The following is a 26,004-nucleotide window of genomic DNA, read 5'->3' as shown; positions in this document are numbered from 1 at the left end:
GCGCCCCTCCTGCCCTCCCCCGCCCGGCGGCCGGAACCTCCCTGCGGGGCGGAGTGATACCGGCGGCGCCGTAGAGCGCGGCGCGGCCGAGAGGGGCGCCGGGGACTGCGCGGGGCGGCCGGCGGGCGGAGGAGGAGGGGAGAGAGGCGGGGCCGGGGCGGGTTGTTGTGAGGCGACTGCGCTACTGCCGGACCGGGGCGGTTATGGCGGCTCCATATTAACACCCTCCTCCTCCTCCGCCGCCACCGCCGTCTCCTCCTCCTCCTCCTTTCCCTCCCGCCCGCGCTCGTAAGCCATCTCCCCCTTCACCCTGACGCCTACCTCTTCTCCTCACCTTTCCCCCTCCCCTCTTCTACCATGCCCGGCATGATGGAGAAAGGGCCCGAGTTACTGGGGAAGAACCGATCGGCCAACGGCAGCGCCAAGAGCCCGGCGGGCGGCGGTGGCAGCGGCGCCTCGTCCACCAACGGCGGGCTGCACTTCTCGGAGCCCGAGAGCGGCTGCAGCAGCGACGACGAGCACGGTGGTAGCCTCGAACTCCTCCCAACCAGCCCGCCTGCCCCCCTCCCTCCTCCCCTCCCCCAGCCCCCTCCCCTCGCCGCGCTCCCGCCCTCTCTCCCCTCGGAGCCCGGGCGCTGCGGTAGCCTCGAACTCCCGGTGCAGTGCAGCAGCACCCGCCGCGACCCCCGTCCCTCCGCCCTCGCCCAATCCTCCGCCCTCGCCCCCCCCCAGCTCCCCGCCCCCATCCGCTGCCATCTCCCGGAGTGCCCGGAGTTAATATCTTCCCATCCACCCGCCGCTTCTTTCCTCCCTTCAGCAATTTTCATATTTTATTAAGTGTCTCTTCCTTTTTCTTTTTTCTTTCTTTTTCTACCCCCACGCCTTTTTCTTTTTTTCTTTTTTGACCTTGCTTTGCAGATGTTGGGATGAGAGTCGGAGCTGAATACCAAGCTCGGATCCCTGAATTTGATCCAGGTAGATCTGTTTGCTTAAGCAAAATCCTGTCTCCCCTTTTCTGGGATTGGTTTAGGGTGGAAGGGGTAGCGGGCGGGCGGGTGGGGTTGGGGTCCGGGTGTGCGGTTGGGAGGAGATGCGGGGCTGGGATGGACAGGCATCTTTGGCGGGGAGGCTGTCACGCTTGGCAGGGCTGTGACACAGGGCGTGTGGGCAGATGTGTGCATTGCAAGGTTAACATGGTTCCTTTGGAGGCCACTTGCCCGCTGGTGGCATCACCTTTCTACCGCTTGAGCCCAGGGTGAACGGAGGAAGACGGCCCCTCGGCGGATTCGGGGGTCGGAGGCCGGGGGTGGAGCGGCTGCGGGGCCGAGAGCTAGAGGAGAGGGTGTGCGGGCTGTGTGTGGAAGAACCATGCAAATGTCAGTTGCCACACCACCGGCCCCCGGGAGCGGAGGCCCGCGCTCTGCCAGGGCGGCGATCCCCGGGCTGCTGTCACCGGCCGAAGCCGAGGGCGAGCCCTGCCCAACCCGCGCACACACGGGATTTTCTTTTTTCTTTCTTTTTGGCTAGGTGGTGTAGCTTTGGTGGCGACAGCTTTGCGGAGTGTAGGAGCCGCGGAGCGAATGGGATTGGGGGAAGAGGGTGGGGAGAAGCCAGAGGCACACCTCGCTCCAGAGCCAGCCCTGGGAAGTCAGACCACAGGACAGTGACTGCAGCTGCCAAGGAGACATTTTCTCCCCTAGCAGCCAGGTTCCAGCGTCCTCTGCCAACCCAGCTTGCGGGCTCCCTGTCTACTTTTCTCCAAACAGGCTCTCTGGCGGTCACGGGATTTCAGCCTGGACGGGGATTGGGCGAGAGTTCCGCATATGGAGGCGCCCTTGTTGGAGCCTCTCGGAGTGGAGCGTGTTTCCTTCTCCCCCCAGCCCACCACAGACCCTCTTCAGTACAGGCTTTGGGCAGACTTTGAAGGGGCTTCCCCACCCCCTCGCTTCTTGTTTTTGCCCATTGCCCGCGTATAGTAATGTGTCTCTGTCAGACTCTCGAATTCTATATTAGATATTAATAGGGCTTACTTGTATTTCTTGGGGGGGAAATAGCATGTTTATTTGATTATAGGGTCTCGGTGGGTATTTTCATTCCTCTCCTGCCCATTACTGCAATGCAAAGTGATATTTACCAACCATTTAAAGATTTTTAGGGTTTAGACAGCTTTTCTTGTCCCAAGGGAGAGGGTAAAATAATGTGTGTTAAAAGGATTGTCAGTGCAGGCTATTTTTCAACACGTAAAAACAATGATACAAGAGTGCTCACTAGATCAGAGTTGCCTTCTAAATGACATGGCTTTGATACATTTTATTCAAAAGCTATCAGTGTGTGTGCTGGAGGGCTTCAAATAATTTTAACTGTTGTGAAACTAATTTTCTTTATTAATGTAGCTAGTGGGTGCATGGCGCTTTCATATTACAGTGCTGCCTCAGGTTTTAGCTTGACATTTGGAAAGTGCTTGCTCTGGCTTAAGACAGACTGAATTAATCACTCATGTCTTATTTTTGTGCCCTGAGCAAGTCACTGGCCCTCCCTAAACCTCAGTTTCTCTAGCTGTAAAATGGAAACAAAAATACTTAGGGGAATTCTTGCCAAGGTTGTGTGAGTGGACAAATGGCAGTTACTCAATGAAGATTAAATTTCATAATTGTGAAGAATGATTCTGCATACATTTATTCCTTTCTGATTTGGGGCTTTCATTGGTATCCTGCTTTTTCTAGAATAAACTTATTTCCACATTAGAACTCAGCAGTGTAATAAGCATACCTGTCTTTTTTCCCCATTAGATAGGTTTATATTTCATAGACAACTGTACACAAGTTGATTAGGATCTTGTATTTAAGACCCAGACTTCATGCTAGACCAAATTTATGCATGCCATAGCCTGATCACTGTAGCAACTTTTGGAAAAAATTTCAAGCAAACAAATAACTAGAACAAATTTCAAAGTTTGAAAAATAATTCATTGAAAGCACAGAATACTTTTTATGTGGTTTCACATGGCCACTATTTGTATTATCCAATTTACGTTACATTTTGTCTAAGAATATTTGTCTAAGTAGAATATTTGAGGGAAAAATCACAAATATTACAATTTTTAAAGTTATATTCTCAATAATTTACTCAGACTATAGTTGATACTTTTTATTAGAATAAGGACGAATATGATATTCTTTAATTTCATCTACAAGTATGCCTCAGAAATAATTGCAGGTTTGGTTCTAGACCATTGCAATAAAGCAAATGTCACAATAAAGCAAGTTACACGAACTATAGTTTTCCCAGTGCATATAAAAGTGTTCAATAGCATTAGGTCTAAAAATGCAATGTACATACCTTAATTAAAAAGTACTTTATTGCTAAAAAATTCTAACCATTTACTGCAATAGTAACATCCAAGATTGCAGATCACCATAACAATGTAACAATAATGAAAAAGTTTGAAATATTGCAAGAATTACCAAAATGTGACACACACATGAAATGAGCAAATGCTATTGGAAAAATGGTGCTGATAGACTTGATCGACATATCTGTGAAGCACAATAAAACGAGTTATGCCTGTATTCACTTTCTCCTTAATAATCTGCAGAATATTGAACCCAAGGACACAACTAAAACCAGTTATCATTTAAACTTAGGTGGGCTTTTCTATAGTTGTTATAGGCAAATCTTGTCAAGCAAATGTAGATTATCAATTATTAGACACCTTTTACAAGGAAATTTTGAGCCTGTATGCCATTCAACATAGTACCACTGCTCTATCTTATTCTAAGTGTTGTGGTGGTGTGTGAAGTTTTTACTCCACGTCAATCAATATCATTGGGTGAGAACTTAAACATATTTCTTTGGAAGAGATAAAGAGGAAAAGATGTTTATTAATTAATGATAGAAATTGAGAAATGGTCAGCTCCTCTCCTTTTCTCTTCTTCATACTATTTAGTCTCATAAACCACTCAGTCTGTCTTCATGAAGATTGCCCACCCATAGCCATCCAAGTCATTTGGAAGAAAAATTCCTGAGGTATCAAGATTATGATGATCAGAATGTAGGAAAATTAAGAGGATTTTTTTGTGGAGGTTATTTTTATTGGAGGAGATGATAGAAATTAAGCACAGAAAGAATGAATTATTAAAATGAGTATTGTACAAAATATGAGAAGAACTGAGATTTAAATTGGAATTACTGAAGTTAGGAGATTAGGAACAGTTTATGTTAATTGATGGACCATTGCTAAGAATGCCGTTATAAAAATTTACTAAGCGGATTTTTGATTCTTTTTTAGGTGACTCTTTTCCTTTTGATTCTTTGCTAGGCCCTCCCCAACTTTTATTTAGTGCCTACTGACTATGCTTACGTCACGAGGAGCAGTTTTGTGTGGTGATTAAGAGTCTTACCTCTTATTCATATGCCTTTTAGCCACTATGGCATAGTGACCTTGGATGAACTGGGTACCTGATGTGTCCAAGCCTTAGTTTTCTCATTTGTAAAAGGGAGATACTCTTAACTATATGACAAGATTAAGTAAAAATTCATGTATATAAAGCAGTGGCATTCAAAATATTTTGCCTGCATACTCGTAGAAGAAATTTGGAAAAACAGATTCACATATTTTTAAGTTGACATCTGTTATTTGTCACTGAGTTTATTAGTTGAAAAATGTAATCTCCAGTGTACTGAAAATGTTAACACTTTGAAATAAAGTTGTTATATACTTATTTTAAATGCATCCAATTAAATGTAAATACGATAGTAATGTGGTAGTATCTATTTTATAAAATATATGAACAGTCTCCTAACATTGTTCCTTTTGTTTTTGAAATCATTTCCATGCATTTTCCTCACAGAATTTTATAATACATTTTTGTGCTTGAAAGTGCTTTATTGATCACCTATCCAATTTCTCTACCGTCATAGTATGTATTCTTGTGAACATAAGGTTCTAAGTGTTAAATCTCTTCTGGCTTGAGTTATTATAATTAATGTGTAATTAATTAAAACTGTAATAGTCATGGTGCCTTGAGTAAAAGAGAGCTTTGCTGATGTTCGTTTGGCATCATAGAGGTTTTTAAATTTTAGGCAGTGTACTCTTGTAAGATTTGGGATGGATAAGAGACCTGCCTTTTTTTTTTTAAAGTGAGGGAAGGGTGTTTATGAAGAAGGAGGTCAGAAGTAGAATAAGTGTACAGCTTAGACTGCAGGTGATTTCTCAGGCAGATTGTCTTGGGAAAGAAAACATAGGGAAGTTTGAAGTCCTGAAAATTGATTCCCAGAAAACTTATTAATGCTTGTGTACTGCTTGGAATGTCTTTGTTTACCTTGGTTTGAAATTGGTGAATTAAGTATATTTTTAAAATATTTGGAGTGTCTTACTGATCTCAGTATTTAAGTTCTTTATATAGAATATTTGTTCCATGATTTCCATCAGAATCCTTAGTTGGAATGTCTTAAAGGAAATCTTCAAAGAAATAGAAGATTTATATTTTTGTACTTACTTTGAAACTTGCTATTGTATAGAAATCCTAATCAAAATTATACTTTTGTTGTTGGTTTTCCCCAAATTGGTCTTATAAATGTATTTTACCAACTGCAGTTAAGGAGATCTAAAAGTTTTCAGAAGGCTTGAACTTTTGTTTCATTTAATACTTAAAAAAACTGATTGCTCAATAATTTTATTTTCATAGCTGTTGAGCTACTATAGTCTTTAAAATTGTGGTTGCTTGCTGTCTAAGTTTTGGTTTGTTTATTTTTGATCCATTCAGAAGATAGGCTACTTCTAAGGCCTTGGTTATTTTGTTGCTGAGTCAAATTGGATTCTCAGTATTATTTCTGAATATCAGACAGTTTTGAGGTATAATCTTAAACATTGTTATAGATAAAAGCAAAATAAAAATTGTGTTTTTGTGTCCTTTAAATATTTTGGTTTACTTCAACTTTTATGATGGAAAGTGTAAAGCTTTACTGAATGCAAATCATCCTGAGAGGTAAATTGTTTTTAATAATGCAAGTTACTTTCTCCTATTCTTTTATAGGAGAGGAATCAGGTCTGAGTTGTCAGAAAAACAAAAAAGTCATTTCAGCTATTCAGTTTCATTTTCAAAGGGTACAGCCGTTTGAGTTAAGGCCCCATGAGATTTTATACATTTATATTTTTATTTGATTGATAGGTAAGAAGAAGCCTTTCCAGAGTACAGAAAGAAGGGAACTTAAAGAACTGTCTTCAGTAAGCATATAGTAGTAATCATAAGTCTTAGGTAGTGCTTACCACATGCCAGGTATTTTACAAATATGAATTCACTTCATTTTTGAACAACTCTGTGAAGAAGTTGTTCTTCACATTATCCCTAGTTTTAAAGATGGGTTAAACTGACGCAGAGACAGATGAAGTAAATTTGCTCAAGGTGACAAAGCTAGGAAGTGGCAGAGCTGGGATGCAAACCTGAAGTCTGGCTCTATAAGTGGTTACACTCTTAACCATTATACTAAGCTATCTCTCATTTCTTATAAACATTAGTCATCTTTTGGTCCTAGTGGGACACATATATGATTGAAAATGGTGGAGCCCAATTCAAGAGTAGTCAGGGAAAGAACATTGTGAAATGCCTAATTAGGCATTCTCTATACTCCAGATATATACACCCATATTAGAAGAGCTGTTAGTCTCCACAGTTTGGATGCCAGTTTCTGTCAGAAGATCGGGTCCTTAATTACAGTGCTAAGAATTTTTGAGGAAACTTAACTGTTGTTCTTCATGGGCAAGAATACCAAAAAAAAAAAAAGTTTATATCTGTTTAAGAAGAGATATTTAATAAAAATATTTTAATACAGATTTTCTGTAATACAAGAATCAGATGAAAGGAAATATGTCTAAATATTAAGCATGTATGCTATCAAGACTTGAGACTTAATGGAAGCCTTTTCTTTGTTGCATTCCATGTTCTTTTAAGTAGTATTTAAATTATTTTTGTCACAGTCCATAGTGAAAATGAATCAGTCCCATACTAAAGGATTGAAATTTAGGATACTCACTAGAAATAGCAATAGATTTTATTAATTAAATAAAGGCTTCTGATCAACTTAGATGTCTGTTTTATTTCCACTGAGTGGTTTAGCTATTTTGCTTTTGTGTTTTTATTTTATGTGGTTAAAAATTAAATATATATCTTAATATTTTTTAAAGAAGTTTTTTAAAATTTATTTTTATTGAATATAAATTTTAGATAATGTACTCCTAACTTGCATTTTCTTAAATTCTCAGCTCCTATTTTTATCCTCTTATTAAAGATAGTTATGACAAAATGCAGTGTTTTGCTTTTAGGTTTATTTTGTAATTATGCTTTTTTCTAATACTTTTATAGTATTCTGTCAATACTTTTTTCTCCATACCTAATTTTTCCTTATAGTAAAACATACATAACTTAACAATTTTAGCTTCATATTGCACTAACAGTGTGTCATTCTCTAACTAAAATTTGTTGATTGAATATACAGTAGTGATGTGTTATGATTCTCCAAAAATAAAGAACGGCTGAATGACATTAAATTATTGCTTGACAAAGTCTGTAGTTGGGAGTATAATAGTAGTTACTTTTACCCCTGGAAGTGAATATTCTTTATTCTGAATATCTTATAACTTTATAAATGATTACAGTTTAACCTCAGAATTATATTAATGTTTTCTGTGAGTGATTTTGGAATTCTAGGCATTAGTTGCTGGTGGCTATCAACAGCTCTTAGGTTTTTTTCGTTTTTGTTTTTGTTTTTTTTGTTGTTTTTTTTTTGCGGTATGCGGGCCTCTCCGCTGAGCCTGCGCGTCCGGAGCCTGTGCTCTGTAACGGGAGAGGCCACAACAGCTCATAGTTTTAATTAACTTGAATGCACCTAAGAAGTAGGAAGAAGCCAGAAAAGGACCATCGAGTATTTAAAGACAGAACCTACTGGCATTTACTTGGCTCTGGGATAGATGTGTCAGGCCTTTCGTTCATTCTGTCTATTCTTTTTTATTTGTTAGTAATCTTTTTTATATATATAAATTAATTAATTTATATATTTATTTTTGTCTGTGTTGGGTCTTCGTTTCTGTGTGAGGGCTTTCTCTAGCTGCGGCGAGCGGGGCAACTCTTCATCGCTATCAACTCTCTCGCTATCGTGGCCTCTCCCGTTGCGGAGCACGGGCTCCAGACGCGCAGGCTCAGTAGTTGTGGCTCACGGGCCCAGCCGCTCCGCGGCATGTGGGATCTTCCCAGACCAGGGCTCGAACCCGTGTCCCCTGCATTGGCAGGCAGATTCTTAACCACTGCGCCACCAGGGAAGGGTTAACTTACATACAGTTTCAATAGAGCTTGATTTTTCTGACTTTTTAGATTATAACAGATTAGAAATAAAATTAGAAACAGCAGGCTTCCCTGGTGGCGCAGTGGTTGAGAGTACGCCTGCCGATGCAGAGGACACAGGTTTGTGCCCCGGTCCGGGAGGATCCCACATGCCGCGGAGCGGCTGGGCCCGTGAGCCATGGCCGCTGAGCCATGGCCGCTGAGCCTGCGCGTCCGGAGCCTGTGCTCTGCAGTGGGAGAGGCCACGACAGTGAGAGGACCCCCGTACCGCAAAAAAAAAAAAAAAAAAAAAAAAAAAAATAGAAACAGCAATAGTATGCTTCTAGATGAGAGGTAGACTCAGATTACATTAAGGAGAAATAGCATTATTAACTTTTCCATGGTTTGACTTTGTTTTCTTCTTACACAGAGTACAAACTTTCATAAATATAAAAAGTAATAAATGAAATTAAAAAGGAATAACTGGCAGATTCCTAGCAAGGAGAACAAGATTAAATAAAAACCATAAAAAGCATATACAGGTATTTAAAAATTATAATAATCTTGGCCCATTTAGATATGGGCAAAACAATTAACTCATCACCTGAGGTATTTGCTCTAGTTTTAAAGCCAGAGTTTTTAATGACTCCTAAGTAACGTATAGAAGGTTAAATCAGATTTACTACCCGTTAAGAAGTAGGGATATAAAATGTACTTAATAAAGTCTTTCTTTTTAATTTAAAGAGGGTAAGCTTCAGTGTTTGTGAAATTTCGTTGGTATCTATAAGTGGTATATTTACTATATTTAGTGTATATCTGTTTTCCTTCCTTTGTTTTCCTGTACTTTGTTTCTTTGTCCTCTTTTGCAGGTACTGTACTAAAATAGAAATAAAACTTACTTTGTTTATACTTATTTTGAATGTAAAGTTCATCATATTCAAAATAATTAATTTTTTCCCCAGGTGCTACAAAGTACACCGATAAAGACAATGGAGGAATGCTTGTATGGTCTCCATATCACAGTATCCCAGATGCCAAATGTAAGTTTTCTGAAATTGAATGTTTATGTCAGTAGGGAATCTATCAACCAATTCAAAATGCAACTTATATTTGTTTTTGAGTCTTTTAGATTCTCATAAGAAATCAGTTTGTCTTTGTTTTGTTTTGTTTTTTTGATGGAGCTTGTTATGTTAGAATGTTTTTCCTTTTGAAAGATAGTGGGTTGATCATTCCAATTTGTGTCAGGCCCAGGAAGACTGAAAAAACCTAGGATCTGATGGCATTGCTGCTTAAATCCTCAAGCAGGGGAGGGAGTTACTATGTAGACATCTGCACAGGCTATTCCTCAGTATATGAAGCTGTAAAGAAATGCCTTCAAACTTCCAAGAGCCCACTATCATTACCATTTTAAAGAGGAAAGGGGAAAGAACTGACTTCAGCAGCCATCAATCAGGTCATCTTTGTGCTCTCCATTTCTGGACGGAGACCTTCTGGATCATTGACCATGCACTTCTTGAATCATGGTGTGGCTTTAGACTTCAATGTGATGTAGCGGACCTGATCCTTTGCGGCACATCAGATATAGGAAACGTGCAGGTAACAAAACTAAGATCCCCACCCCTCCATTCAGTTATCATTTGATTTATTAAAACAAACAAACAAAAAACACTGAACAGCTATTCTAGTGGCTGTAAAATAAGCTTGTCTTTTAAAAATATTTACTAAATCTTAAAGATGTCCCATGATGGTTTATTTAGTTTCATGAAAATTAATGATGTCCTATATATCATGTGCATAGTAAGTCTAGTCATACTTATTGATGCAGTAAGAGAACTAAAAATTGAAAACGGGGTATTATTCTGCATACCTGATAATTCTTCCTATTTAAGAGCTTCAGAATACCAGCAAAAAGTCTAACTGGTAACCTAGGAATTATATACCCGTGAGGTATTCCTAACAGAAAACACAAAATTGTACATTTTGTGTACTGAGAAACCTGAAAGAGACGATCAGGTTTTTTGGTTCAATCTTCATTATAGGCAGAGGTTTTCAGTCACAAACTGAGCATTAGGGTGTCATTGGCGTTTGCTGTTTTAGCACTGTTTTATACAATGGTGCATTTCTTAGCAAAATGGAAAACAAAATTCAGAAAGCCAACATGTCCTGGTAGTGGTGTGTCCATGTGGAATATCCAACTGAAGGTACAGGGTAGTGACTTTCATCCCTGGCTGTGCTTGGAATCACTTAGGGGAACTTTAAAAAAAATTCTGTTGATGTCTGGCCTCTACCTCAAACTGATTAAATCAGAAATCTTGGGGGTGGAGCCAGGACTTCCTTTTTTAAAGCTCCCCTACTGATTCTAATGCATAGCCAGGGTTGAGAACCACAGGGTGATTGGTATTGTTCAGCCTTCTATTTATAGGACTCTAAGACATTTTTGTTAATCAGCATGTGTTTAGACCTGTCATATGTTTAAGTACTATGGGTTCTAAATAGAATATAATATTTGGATTTTCTTCATCAAAAGCTTCCAGTCTTAGGGAGATATAATAACATCCATAAAAATTAGTTAATCTTAACAGCATTATTGTTATAATAGCATATTTATATATTAAACTGTACTGTACTATTAATAACAGCAAACTCTTAGAAAGTACTTAAAATGGGCCAGATGCTGTTTCAAGCACTTTACATATATTAGCTCATTTAATCCTAGGAGGAATAGTATTAAATATAGTACTATTTTTATCACTATTTATAGTGAGGAAACTAAGGTACAAAAAGGTCAAGTTAATTGCCTAAAATCCAAAAACAAGTGACAGGGCTGGGAACCAAGTCCAGGTAGCCCAGCTGTTCTAGGATCAGAATTCTCAACCACTGCTTCTCAAAAATGTGCTTAAAGAATTTATATATATATATATATATATATATATATATATATATATATATATATATATATATAAAATATAGGATCAAGAAGGACTTCATGTAAAACTGAGTCCTGCTGAATGTGAAGTGGCAGATTTCTTAGCAATGAAGCCTTGAAATAGCCAGTATATATATCATCATAGAAACTGCTTATTTAAACAACTCTACTGGCTTGATTACAATAATTGAGGATGAAGAAAAATGGAATATTCAAACATCTTTTGTATAGCTAGCCGGAAGAGCTGAAGAAAATTTTAGGAATACTGAAGTATATATAAATTGTAATTATGTATAGTTGGCAAAACTATAGATAAACCATCCTTTATACAGTAATCAGAAACGGGAAGGTAAAAGCTTTGGGAAAACTCTAAACATGAGATGGGGTCTTAAATAATTGTCTCTTCAAATAAAGACTGCAATAGAAGTTACCTAATATTTTATACTGTAATTAGGCTTTGTTGGCTAACCACAGATTGGTCTTTTTTTTAATACAAAAATAATTATAGTAATGTCAGTGAATTTAATAAGTAGATGCTGTATGGTCACAGAGATAACTCATACTAAGTAGAATTTTAAACCAAGTGAACTTCTGATCCTGGTCACAGAAGTGAAAGTCTTTTTTATAGTATTTCATGGAAAATGACTTTGGCTATTCTTTTACCCCTAGAGTGTAATTGTTTTTAAATTTTGCTTTGTTAAAAAAAAAAGAGTCAACCGGGCAAATGAAGTAAATGAGAATAATTAATTATATAACATTGTTTCATTACAGTGGATGAATATATTGCAATTGCAAAGGAGAAACATGGCTACAATGTGGAACAGGTATGTAGAGAAACATTTTAATATTAAAGTTTGCCTCAGTATTTATCAAATCCAAAGAACATCTCATGATAGTTTCTGTCTTAAGAAACTGCATAAGTTCAACCAACTTTATAGATACTACAAAAGTCCTAGCAAAGTCTGACCTTTCATCATCAAGGATTTTGCTTTTATAAACATTATTTATCTCAAGGACTTGAACATTTTTCTCTCGACACCTCTGTTTCTTATCTGTTTTGAGTTCTTCAAGTATCTGAAAGCCTTCAGGATTACTCTAGCAGATGCTCAAGAAAAAGGGAAAATATTTTTAAGTAGAGGTAATTCTCTTTGACTTTTTAACCTAAAAGTCCTAAAAGTTAAACTTTTAATTTAAAGAAATACTTAAGATTTTTAGATTTTGAAGGAAATCATTCACAAAGGGCTTTAAAAAAAATTAGATAACTTTAAGAAGAGATATATATGGCATATGGTTCATTATCCCTAGTAATAAGGGAATGGAGAACATGGAAAAGTAAAATAGAAATTCTTAAATTTCATTTTGACTAAGTAAAAAATCAACCTTTATCAGAATTAATATAAAGTAAGTGAATTTTCTGTAACCTGGATTATTAAGAGCTAACTTTATAGTTAGTAACATGATTAAATAATAGAAAGTCGTTTCAGTGAAACTGAGATGTTTATCTAAATGTAGTTAACTATTCTGTGGATTTTGAAGACTTTGATTACGTATTTTGTTTTTAAGCCTCGGCTTGCTTTTTAATATTTGTTTGAGAAGGTTAATCCTTCAAAATGTGACTATACATATTTTCGTTTTCAAGGAGTATTACCAAAGTACAGAAATTTAAAACTCACTATTTAAAAAGTTGCTGTATCTCTTCTTAAAAAATAAATCTTTATCCCCTAAATGATACTCTGTACCTTATAGTAAAGATAAAGACCTACCGCTTACTTACAATAGAGGGGAAAGTTGTTGAATTGTTAGAAATTATCCATTTCAGTCTTTCCTATGATTTGGTAATAAAGTCATTGAAGTAATTAATATGCCTCATAATAATTCTTTGTGTATATTATGATAATAAAGAACATTAAAAAATATATGTGGTAAAATATTGTTAAAGTTGCAGTTGAGGTACTCTTACTTCTTAGAAGTATTTAGCCCATGATACACTTCTAACAGGTTAAAACATAAATATTTCTCTACTGAGTCTTGACTGAGCACTTCTAGTTTTGTGTTATAATTGATAGTTTCATTTAAGTATTGACTTACAGGTTATTTTTCCTTTTAGCATATTTTTCTCTACACATTGACAAATGAATAAATGTGAGTGAAAGTCTTGATATGAGCCTACAAACCTGCTTTAGTAATTATAGCCACTCTCCTCAGCTCACTTTTTCTAGATTCTACAGCAAATATGGTATGTAAGAACATTTACTGTTCTGAGGCCCTGATTAAAAGAAATAAATAAATGAGGTATGCTACCTGGGCACCCCTGATTAAAAGCCCCAAACTGTGAGTGTATCTTCAGTTGAAGTCATAGGCTTAAGATTTTAACCTAATTTGTGTTTAACTCTCTTAAGTGTGATGGAACATAAGTCCATTAAAACCAAAGGGGAATGATTTCTCTTCAAAGGCACTTGGCATGTTGTTCTGGCATAAACATAACATTGAGAAGTCCCTTGCTGATCTCCCTAATTTCACTCCCTTTCCGGATGAGTGGACAGTGGAAGATAAAGTCCTATTTGAACAAGCCTTTAGTTTTCATGGGAAGAGCTTTCACAGGATTCAGCAAATGGTATGGTAATTTTGCTCTTACTGTGATTCATACCTGAGTGATAACCTTATTCTGTTGTTAAACACTTCCTAATTATTAAAAACAAAAAAGTTTTCCAATCTAATTTTAATTTTTAAAAATATTTTTAAATAAGTATATTTACATACAGTCTTATTTTCTACTATTCTAATGCATGATCATTATGTGTCATTTCATTGTAATAAATTAACATTTATTATGACTTAAGTATATGTTTAATAGAGTTATTAAATACGTCTGTCATTTCAGGAAAAAAATTTCAATTTTATTTTTAAATGTTTCATTTTTCTAACATTAAGATTTCATTTTCAAATTTATATTCCTTTGGATATGAAAACCAATTTTTAGAAATTCTGTATTATTTCAACATTGTTCAGGTGCTGTTGCTTTTTTTTTAATTTAAAGAAGAGCTATTTCTAGTTGTTAAATTTCTAGTATTATGTCAAAATAATATAAATCTGAGAAGTTGCTACACTAAACTCTTTTAACTTGAATGAATGGAAATTAGATAATGTTTGCAAATATATCTAAGTGTCTTCCATAATCAAAGAGAACATTTTTAATTGGAAGTGTGTGTGCTTGTTTGCCAGTATGACAAAGCAGTGCATGATCATTAGTCATTTTGTAGCTTAAGTCTATTTGCATCATTTATCATTTTAATTTTATCTCTCCTTTCCCTGCTCAGAATAAATAGGAATATTTATTTAGAAATGTGAGTGACATAGGTGTGGTGGGGTGCTATGACTACAGCTGCATTTTTTAGCTCTATAATTCATAAAGGTACCTGGGAAAATATTTTTTGTCTATGCTTTTGTTTGCTAAGTATCAAAGAATAATAGAAATATTTTTCATTCTGTTAATCAGAGTTTATGAATAAACTTGCTTGATATTAACATGATTTTTTTTTCAAGCTTCCAGATAAGACAATTGCTAGCCTTGTGAAATATTACTATTCCTGGAAAAAAACTCGATCTAGGACAAGCTTGATGGATCGCCAGGCTCGTAAACTAGCCAATAGACATAATCAGGGTGACAGGTGGGTTGAATGCCTTTATGTAGTTACCGGTATTGCTTGTATTTCCTAAGGCAGAACAATTATCACAATACAGTGTAAATGCTTCTTATCCTTACATTCATGTTTCCACTCTGACGAGAACTGAGTGATCAGAAATCTTAACAGTAAGAACTCTCTTCAACTCTTTAACTGTTAATCATAGCCAGCAAACCTTGCAACTGAGTTATATGTGAGTTGTATTTAACTAATCACAAATGCTTCCTTTCAGTACTGATGTATTCAATACATACATTTAGAATATATTAAGAAATATATTCTCTGGCAGATGGTCTTTCCACAGTTATCTGAGTAACTGAGGTCCACATTATTGTAGCTGTATCTTTCTGGTAGTATAAAAGATCATTTTTTCAGTTCTCCACTTGGAACACATTTATTAATTTGATATAATAACTTATTATTTCAGTTCTCCAGTTGGAAAATAAGTATTATATCAAATTAATAAATGTGTTCTTTTTCCCAAATGATATTTCTTTCTAAATATCTTTCCTATTGGATCTCTGTTTTTAGCTAGAAATGTTTGCTTAAATGATTCTATATACCTAAAAGGGTAAACGTTTCTAAACACTACAGAAATCTAAACTATAAAAGCTCATCTTCCCAAGGACAACTCCTGGGGAATATTTAGTAAAATTATTAGCCAGGTATATTGCAGTTCGATGAGAGCACTGGAACAGAATGAAAGGAAGTGAATTAAGTTTATTAATCTTTGTTTTTTCTCAGTGATGATGATGTGGAAGAAACACACCCAATGGATGGAAACGATAGTGATTATGATCCCAAAAAAGAAGCCAAGAAAGAGGTAATGATAATCATTAGGGTGCTTATAATTGTTCTACAAATCCACTCCAAAAAACGAATAGTACTTCATATTAAGAAAAACATTTTTATATAATGGGTTAAAAGGTAGTAAATTTCAATGGTAATTGGAGGTTTTTGGAAAAACGATAACATCTAGAACTCCAATTAGCCAGTGAGTTAAGTAATTTTGGGGTTATCTCATCCACTCCGAAGTATAAAAGCCCTGCTACGATGTCTACTCTTTTTTTTTTTAATAAATTTATTTATTTATGGCTGCATTGGGTCTTTGTTGCTGCACGCAGGCTTTCTCTAGTTGCGGTGAGCAGGGGCTCCTCTTTGTTGCAGTGTGTGGGCTTCTCATCGCAATGGCTTCTCTTGTTGCAGAGCACGGGCTCTAGGCTTACGGGCTTCAGTAGTTGTGGCTCGAGGGCTGTAGAGCACAGGCTCCGTAGTTGTGGTGCACGGGCTTAGTTGCTCTGTGGCATGTGGGATCTTCCTGGACCAGGGCTCGAACCCATGTCCCCTGCATTGGCAGACGGATTCTTAACCACTGTGCCACCGGGGAAGTCCCCATGCCTATTTTTTTTTTTTTTTTTTTTTTTTTAATTTCTGGCTGCCCCAAGTAGCTTGTGGTATCTTACTTCCCCGACGAGGGATTGAACCCAGGCCACAGCAGTGAAAACCACCAAGCCACCTGGGAACTCCCCACGATGCCTATTCTTCACGCAGGCTCAGCGGCCGTGGCTCACGGGCCCAGCCGCTCCGCGGCATGCGGGATCCTCCCGGACCGGGGCACGAACCCGTGTCCCCTGCATCGGCAGGCGGACTCTCAACCACTGCGCCACTAGGGAAGCCTGATGCCTATTCTTTAATCCATAGAAAAGAAGTAGAACCACCCTCAGATAATACAATATTAGGTGTAGAATATTCTTGGAAAACATTTAGTTTATTCCATGTTATAACAAATTATTAATTAGTACCGGGTATACTGACAGCAGTGAAAATTGAAAGCTGCATCAAAGGAAGAGATGGAAGAATCCCCAACTAGAAGAGCACTCATATTCCTCAATTTAATGATAATAACAGTGACTTAAAATCATTAAAAAGAAAAGTTTTAAATTGATACGCATGCTCATTTATTAAGGCAAGGAATTACATAATTGTAAAAAAATAGACCAAATGTTGATGGGTAAAGGCTTGTGATGTATTGGCAGCTGTGGAATAGTGAAAATAACATTGAAAATTGGAGAATGTGACTTCATCCAATATGACTCCCATTCCTCCTCTTAAGGAACTCAATGCCATGGCCCATTCTGGCCCTTGTCATCTTTCATCAATGAAATTTAATAAATCCTACCCTTAACTTGATATTTTACTGATTTTCTTACTACTGCTAAATGTTCTCAAATTCCTTGATTCCTTCATTTCTTTTCCGAGTCTCCTTGTTTCCCTAAACCATAGACCAAATGACCAATTACTTAAGTTGCTCTCTTCCCAGTATCTTTGACTCCCCATTTCTCTCAACCTTCTGCTATTCCTTCTCTAACCCTATAAACCCACAATGCTGGATCAATTGCTATTCTTGGTCTGGTGTAGCAGGAGAAAATTGCAGGATCATGTACATTGTTGCTACTTACAAAAAGTAGTTTCCAATCTCAGTGTAGCCCTTAGCACCTCTCAGTTTTTAACCTGTAATTTTCAGTTTTTTCCATTGGTAAAAGTAAAAGGTTCTGACAATCAAAGAGGTAATATGTATAAAAGCACTTATTACAGTACCCAGTACATAATAAATCTTGAATAAAATTTATTATGTAAGCAACTGTTTGAACATTCATCCTTTGCTACACATCACCTACCACCTCTCCACTCCCCTAAAAAAACTTAGCAGATAACTTCACTTTCTACTTCATGGAGAAAATATCAAGCAGGAACACCCTTAAATTCCAGCCCTTCCTCTGTGCTACCATACTAGCCTTTTTATCTGAGTATATTTACACTTAGGATGTTATACTAAAATTATTGTCTTTTGCCCACTAAGCTGTGAACTCTTTGAAGTCAGGCCCTCAGTAACACTGGAACATCTGGTATCCCCTAGCACTTCACATAGTACTCATTGTCCACTTCCTTGCTGGTACTTGATAGGATCAGATTTTTAAAATGTCACAAATTCAGTAATATGAAATTACTGAATGAACAGTCTGAGCTGAATGCCTCTCTCATTCAAGATAGGCCCCTCCCCTTGTTCTGTATAATTTCACTGCTTGTTTGACCTATCTTATCCCTTCATATTGCCTCTAGGACCTTCTGTTTGCCATACTTTCAACCTTTTCATTGCAGCCCAGAAGTAAGCTCCAGTCTTTCGTTTAAAAGCATGACTATCTCCCAACCAGTCTAGAAAGAATTATCCTCCTTAGCATGACTTCACTTGAGTTTGCTTCAGTCAGACTTCTGTCCCTTTACTTCACTGAAACTGCTGATAGGTCAGCAGTGACCTCCTAACTGCCACATCCGAGGACTGGTTTCTCAGTGTACTCTCCTTGTGCTTCCTGTATTATTTCAAGTTATTGACCCCTCCCTTCTTCTGAAAATCTCTTTTTGAGTTTTCTAACACCATTCTCTGATTCCTGTCTACCTTTTTAACCACTGTGTCTCAGTTTTAGTGACTTCTTTTTCTCAATTACTCTGTTCATTTTGTCATTACCGTTTTTAATTCTCTCTCTCAAATAACTGTAAATTTTGTTCTTTTCTCTTTGGTCTTTCTAGGTGACTGCCTTTTTTTAGGTTCTCATCTCTTCTCTGAATTACTGACATTTTCTGTCTTATCTTAATTTACCTTATCTCCATGCCTCCAGACTCTGCACCACACCTTCCAAGTCCATTCTTCACCCTGCTGCCAAAGCAATCTTTTTAAAACCAAATTTACTGTTTGCAGCCCTTCCGTGGCTTTGTCCATAGGATAAAACAGTCTTTCTAGTTAGGCATTCCCTGCCCCACCCCACTTATTTCACATTCCTAAGAGAGTTTCAGGTAAGTGTTTTAGTTCCCCCAGCCTTTGTTCTTTGTTGGTCCATTTTTTTTCTAGAATTTCCTTTCTTCTCAAATCTGCCAGGCAAATTCCTCATAACTCTGCAACATGTAGCTTGTCTATGAACTCTCCTGTGCCTTATGTTGAATTGACCACCTCCTTAGTTTTCTTTGAATCCATTGCAGTACTCATTGAGCTAAGTGGTACTTGTTTACATCTGGTTTCCCCTCACCTGCCTACCTATCCCTGGGTGGTAAGCTCTTAAAGAGCAAGAATTGTGTCTTAACTACAGGGCCTGGTAGATAGTAGGCTTTCAGTCAAATTTATTTTAACAGATGAGAATATATGTTATGAATTCTTAATTACTGTACAAATATGAGAGATTAGGGATTTGGGTTTAGTTATGTAGGAAATGTATGTATGTGGAATACTGTTTTTTCCAACTATGTGAGATGGTACTTACACATTTGGTCTTTTGTTGGCCTGTGATCTCATCCTGTTAGCAAATGTAGTGAGGGGAGTAAAAGTTAAAAAGTGTTAAAAACATACTGCAAGGTTGTGGTCCGAGGCTCGTACTGTTTGTCAGCAGCTTCATTCATTTCTCTGTTCTTTCACAGATGATAGGGACACCACTCAGGGAATGATACTATATCATTGCCTTTAACACATCTTTATAGCTGCTTCTGCATGTTGTTGACACATTATATGGAAAGGTTTTTATTTTTAACTTTTAAAAATTATGAACTATACATACCATAGACTATGTACAATTTAAAGAATAATAATAAAACAAACACCAGTGTGTCCATGACTGAGCTCAAGAAACAGAAGTCCTTTGTGTATATTTTCCTTATTGCACCCCTCCCTTCTTTCCAGTGGGAACATCTATCCTGAAATTTATCAATTATTCACTCCCTTTTTTATAGTTTTATCACAAAGTTATGTATCTCTGAGCAACTCACATTTAGTTTTGTACATTTCAGACTTGATTTAAATGGAACCATATTGTATGTGTTCAGCTACCCGCATTTTTTTGTTGCTGTCCAACATGTTTTTGCAGTTCATTTTCATTGCTGTATTACAGTGTTCCCTTGCATGCATATGCTACAACTTAGCCACTCTCTAATTAATGGACATCATTTGTAGCTTTTTATTATTATGAACAATACTGATAAGAACATACCCTGGATACATATATATCAGAGTTCCTTTGGGACAGTGGTTCTCAGCTAGGTTTAGTATTACTCACATAAAGGGCATTTAAAAATTATGGACGTGTTTTTGGTTGATGGGCACCACTGGCATATAATGGGAAAGGGATGCCAGCTCTCCTGAAATGCACAGCACAGATTGTTCCACCAAAATGCCAGCAGTGACTTAGTGAGTAATAATACCCTAGGATTGTTTGGAGTGGAATTACTGTATTTTAGGGTATAACCATGTTTAACTTTCCTAGGTAATGGCAAATCATTTTCTACATTTGATGTACTTCTGTTGGGCTATGAGAGTACTCATTATCCAGTTCCTTGCCAATACTTTATGTGGTAAGACTTTCAAGATGTTAGAAATCTGATAACCTGAAATGGTATCTCATTGTGTTCTCAATTCATTCATGAGATTACTAATAAGGCCGATTATTTTTCCATCTGTTGTCTATTATTGTGTCTTTTTTTAATGCTTATTTGTGTTTGTTTTTTATCTATTGGTTTGGTTTTGTCTTTTTCTTAAAGACAATGTATAAAATTTTTAAGTTTTAAAGTTTTGTTTTTTACATTTAAGTCCTTGATCTTTCAGTAATTAGGTTTTGTTTATGTTGTGAGATAGAGACCCGTTTTTATTTATTTGTTTTCCAATATGGAAGCGAGTTCATTTCTTTCAACTGGTCTGCCATGTCAGCTTCATCATAGATGAGGTTTCTATATATGTATGGCTCTCTAGTCTGCTTCTCTTGTCAGTCACACAATGTCTTGATTACTATAACTTTATAATAAGTCTTGATAGCTGCTAGGATGAGTCCCATTACTTGGTAGTGCTTCTAAAGGTGAAAGTCCTTGGCTATTTTTGGACTTTTGCTCTCAAACTTCAAAGTAGGAAAGTGCTACTTGATGTTCCGTTGAATCTACATATAAACTGGAGAGAAATGAAATCTTTAATTGTTTGTAGATTAGTTTGCATTTCCTATATAGAGGTTTATATTATCTGAAAATAACAGCAGTTTTATTTCTTTTCAGTCCTTATAATACCTTTTATTTCTTCCCTTACTGAACTGGTTAGAATCACCAGTATAATGTTGAATGAAGTTATGATAGCAAATATTTTTATCTTATTCCTGACTTTAGAGAGAATGATTTTTATGTTTCAGCATCAAGTAGGATGTTATTAAAGGTTTTTGACTTGCTCACATGACTGGTAGTTGATATACTAGCTGTTAGCTAGCATTCCTCTCTAGCCTGGTGGTCCCTTAGTAATTTGGTTTCTGACCATGGCTGGTTGCCTCCAAAGTAATCATCCCCAAATCTACTGCATTCTGTTGGTTTTAAGTGAGTTACTAAAGTTGGTCCAGAATCAAGGAAAATGGGAGAGGGTCCCACTTCTCAGTGGTTGGAATGTTGAAGAATTTGAGGATATGTTTTAAAACCTCCAAGTCTAGAATGTCGAATTTTCATGAATGTTTTTCCATGTGTGCTTGAGAGTAATACATACTCTAATTATTGGTTACAGGTTTTTTATGTGTCTTAATTGAAGCTTGTCAGTTATATGCTTGAAATCAATATTCTGTTACTGCTTGCCTACTTGCTAGGGTTGTTTAAGTGGGTGTTTATGTGCTTATCTGATGGATTATTGAGAAATAATACTTTTTATATTTTGAAGCTATTGTTATTAGGTGTATAGAAATTGTTTTATCTTGTTGAATTGAACCTTTTATCAATATGTAATGACCCTTTCATCTCTTTTGATGTCTTCTACTTTTCAAGATTATTTTGTCTGATATAACTCTTATCACCTTTCTTTTGTTAAGTGTTTGCCTGGTATATCTTTTTTTTTTTTTTTTTTTTTTTTTGCGGTACATGGGCCTCTCACTGTTGCGGGCTCTCCCGTTGTGGAGCACAGGCTCCGGACACACAGGCTCAGCGGCCATGGCTTACGGGCCCAGCCGCTCCGCTGCCTGTGGGATCCTCCAGGACTGGGGCACGAACCCGTGTCCCCTGCATCGGCAGGTGGACTCCCAACCACTGCGCCACCAGGGAAGCCCTGCCTGGTATATCTTTATTGCTTATTTTCAACATTTCTGTGTCCTCACATTTTAAGTATGTGTCTTACAGGAGCATATAGGTTGGGTTTTATATTTTATCTAGAGAGTTTAGCTCCTATATACCAGTCATGATCATTGATATTTGTATTTTTGTTCTTTCTTATTTTTACCTTCTATTTGACTTGCTTTTTCTGGTTTTCTTTCCCCTCCTTTATGGCCTTCTTTTTGGATTAAGAATCCATCTCTTGTTTGATTTTTTTTTTTTTAACTGTCTACTAGTCTGGAATGTTTCTATATTTCTATTCTTACTGTGTATTCTGAAAATTTTATCCTGTATATTTAACTTAAAGCCTAATATTGGTGTTTTTAATGGGATTCTAATTAATATAAGACCCTTAGGCTGCTTTGACTTCAACCACTATCCTCTTGATTTATATGCTATTTTTGCCAAGTTTTACTTACATCTTATTTTTTAAAGTATCTCATATTAAACACATAGTCGGGGTTAGTTTAGATTTACTCACATGCTTAAAATTAATTTTGCTTATCATTCTTTCTTGAATCTTAGAACTTTCTTTGAAAATAATTTTTCTTTTTTCTAAAGTGTATCTTTTACAGGTTAATTTAGTGAGAGTCTATTGATTATAAATACAGTCAGTTTTGGAATGTCCAAAATGTCCTTCCTTGTTCTTGAACACTTAGTTTTGCTGGGGTTAGACTCCTAGGTTGATGGATATTATTTGAAGATATTATTCTACTGCTTTCTGATTTCTGTCATTGCTTTAGAGAAGTCTGCTGTCAGGCTAGTTACCATTCCTTTGGAGGTAATTTAGCTTTTCTCTTTGTCTGCTTTTATGATCTCTTCTTTGTCTTTAGTGTTCTGTAGTTTCATTTTAATGTATCTGGGTATGGATTTCTTTTTTTAAACTTGCTTCGGATTCATTTGTACTTTCTGAATCCTGTCTTAAGTTCTGTAAAATTCTCATTTGTTGTCTCTTTGAATATAGATTCTCCCTCATTCTCTCTATTCTTTCTTTTGGGAATTCTTTTAGAAATGTAATGGACTTTTCACATGTCTCTTAACCACTCATATTTTCCATCCTTTTGTCTTTCCATACTTCTGTACTATGTTTTGGGCATTTTTCTCATATGTGCATTTGAAGTCACTAATTTTCTTTTGAGCTCTGTCTGATCGGCTAAGTAACCCATCCATTGAGTTTCTAATCTTATTTATAATATTTTTTATTTCTAGGTGTTCTATTTGGTTCTTTTGCATATCTGCTTGGTCAGTTTTGATAGACTCACTTCTTATAAGAATATTCCATATTTTCAGTTCTTTTATTTCTTTGTACACATATAACACATGTATTGTATTCTCTTTACCTAGTAATTGTAATATTTGTCATCTTTGCAGATATAATTCTATTGTTTGCTCTCTGCTGTGTTTCACTCATGAGGCTTGTTTGGCACTCTGTGGTTGTGAGCTCATTTTCCTTGGAACATATTTGTTGAAAATTTTTGAGACCTGGTTTTACAGTGCATTCTTCTGAGGATAGTTTCCCTTTACTTCTGCTAACTGTCTGAAGGCCCTACCAACCTGAGACACTTCAGAGTACATTTTCGACTTGGAGTTTTTCAGGCCAGACATTCCTGTAAATTTAGTCCCCAAACCTGCCTGAATATAGGCCTGTGGTTAGGGATTCTTAGGGAAGACTTTTTGGTTTCTTTCCTTTCCTTTCGGCCAAAGATGAATTAGGCATGACTTTCTTTAATCATCTTCTCCCTCTGCAGGGCAGGGGCACTTTTCCTACTTTGCACAATGATGGAGTCCCCTTCCAGAGTTCTGGCTTTATCTCCTGTGCCCTGCACCTGTTGTCCATTGAAGCCTAGGCAAATGTCAGCTCCTGCATCCTTGCTTATCCCTCTGGTTTCCTGCTTTCTCATCATTTCTGGTCTCTGAGGGATTTCCTCACCTCTCTGCCAGCTCAGAAATTAATTTAAAAGATTTAAAAAATATGTTTGATCTAGGGACTTCCCTAGTGGCACGGTGGTTAAATATCCACCTGCCAATGCAGGGGACACGGGTTCGAGCCCTGGTCCAGGAAGATCCCACATGCCACGGAGCAACCAAGCCCATGCGCCACAACTGCTGCGCCTGCGCTCTAGAGCCCATTAGCCATAAGTGCTGAGCTTGTGCACCACAACTACTGAAGCCCTCGTGCCTAGAGCCCGTGCTCCGTAACAAGAGAAGCCACCACAATGAGAAGCCCATGCACCACAACAAAGAGTAGCCCCCATTCACCGCAACTAGAGAAAGCCCGCACGCAACAAAAACCCAATGCAGCCAAAAATAAATAAATTTATTTTTTAAAAAAATACTTGATCTAGCAATTGTAGAAGTGCTATACTGGGAGGAGTTTCCCTGAACATCAAATCTGCCATGTGTTGCTTTGAGTTGCATTTTAAGCAACAAGGTGGATTATACTTCACTATACAATTATTTTGTGACTTTTCTTGGAGTTTCTTTTCTAAAGAATTGGATTATTAAGTCTATTCAGTGAAATAACCTTCAGCCTAATGGACACAAGTTTCTAATGGATTCCTGTCTCAGAAGCACAGAATAACATTGTATTTTTACATCACACTTTAAGAATATTGTAAGTAATAATGAAATCCTCCTTAAGAGTTCATGGTGATCATTGTTAGAACTTTTCTATCCTCTTCCAAAATGCAAATTTGAACTTTATTTTATTCACAGATAAATAGACTTGGAGTTTAGAAATGTTGTTAGGATTAAAATAATCCTGTGCCCTTTTTAATTTTTAGAAGGCATAGTTCTCTTTCACCAACACTAAAGTGAGAATGAGATGTTATCTCTTTTTTACCAGTTGTCTAATTTGCCACTTGTCATGATTCCTAATTTGCCCCTTTTTTTTACTTTCTTTAAAACTTTGCACTTAATAAGTTATAGCTTCCCCCTCCCCTTTATTGCTGAGGGAAAATATATCCCATCTTGAAATCTTGAAGCAAACAGAAATAGTTTAGAGTCCACCTTATTTTTTCATTTGTTCATAGTCCTCTAGGTATAGAAACCAAACATTTTATTGAGTGGATTAATCAAAGATACGTTATGGTATATGCTCATTTCCTCCTAATTGATGAGTTGTTGTGTGTGTGTGAATTTGGACTCGTATGTAATATAATTGGTTAGAAGTATTTTGTAGGTGTACTTAGTGTAACAGATGCTTCTACTAGTAATAGACTGTTTTCAGTTTATACATTTGTAAAAACCAAATGACCTATTATTCTGTCTTTATTCTTCCAGGGTAATACTGACCAACCTGTCCAAACTAGCAAGATTGGACTTGGGAGGAGAGAATATCAGAGTTTACAACACCGCCATCATTCTCAGCGTTCTAAGTGCCGTCCACCTAAGGGCATGTATTTAACCCAGGAAGATGTGGTAGCTGTTTCCTGTAGCCCCAATGCAGCCAACACCATCCTGAGGCAACTGGACATGGAGTTGATCTCTTTAAAACGTCAGGTATTTTATAAAAATCATATTTTCGATGATTCTATCTATTTTGCTTATATACTTTTATCTCCGTAAACTCAAGTTTTTTTGCAGATTTTCTCAGCCACCCGTTTACATAAGTTTTGTTTTTTTATTTACCTTGTTTCCAAGTTATAAGATGCCTCTGTCTTTCTAGATTTGAATCCCAGCATTGCTGCCTGTTAGCTTTGTGATGTTGGGAAATACTAGTCTCTATAAGCTTCAATTTTTTATTTATAAAATTGGGCGCAATGATCCTACTTCTCTCACAGGTTGTTGGGAATCATTTGAGATAACACGTGTAGATTGTTCAGCAGTGTTTGGCACATTTTGAATGCTCAGTGAATAATGGCTGCCCTCTTCATTATTATCATTATCACCAGTAGTAGTAGCAGCAATATTATTTAAAAGTATCATTATCATAATC

The 26,004-nt window shown here is 37.0% G+C and overlaps 1 protein-coding gene across 5 annotated transcripts in view; it reads left to right on the top strand.

The window, feature by feature from the left end:
* Positions 1–117: 117 nt before the first annotated feature.
* RCOR3 (REST corepressor 3) overlaps positions 118–26,004 on the top strand; it is a 50,530-nt gene continuing 24,643 nt past the window's right edge. Inside the window, exons 1-8 of one of the 5 annotated variants that reach the window (XM_059995205.2) lie at positions 118–523; positions 919–975; positions 9,278–9,355; positions 12,013–12,065; positions 13,694–13,855; positions 14,785–14,909; positions 15,669–15,747; positions 25,350–25,568. In XM_059995205.2, the coding sequence (XP_059851188.1) occupies positions 358–523; positions 919–975; positions 9,278–9,355; positions 12,013–12,065; positions 13,694–13,855; positions 14,785–14,909; positions 15,669–15,747; positions 25,350–25,568 (939 nt within the window). In that variant the 5' untranslated portion in view covers positions 118–357. Of the gene's footprint in view, positions 527–918; positions 976–8,405; positions 9,912–12,012; positions 13,856–14,784; positions 14,910–15,668; positions 15,748–25,349; positions 25,569–26,004 lie in introns of those variants that run through there. The other 4 variants (XM_059995180.1, XM_059995188.1, XM_059995198.1 and 1 more) reach the window with 4 other exon arrangements.

This window comes from Delphinus delphis, chromosome 1 (genome assembly GCF_949987515.2).
Source record: "Delphinus delphis chromosome 1, mDelDel1.2, whole genome shotgun sequence".
Classification (NCBI taxonomy): Eukaryota; Metazoa; Chordata; class Mammalia; order Artiodactyla; family Delphinidae; genus Delphinus; species Delphinus delphis.
This window is presented reverse-complemented; position numbering and strand designations above follow the sequence as displayed.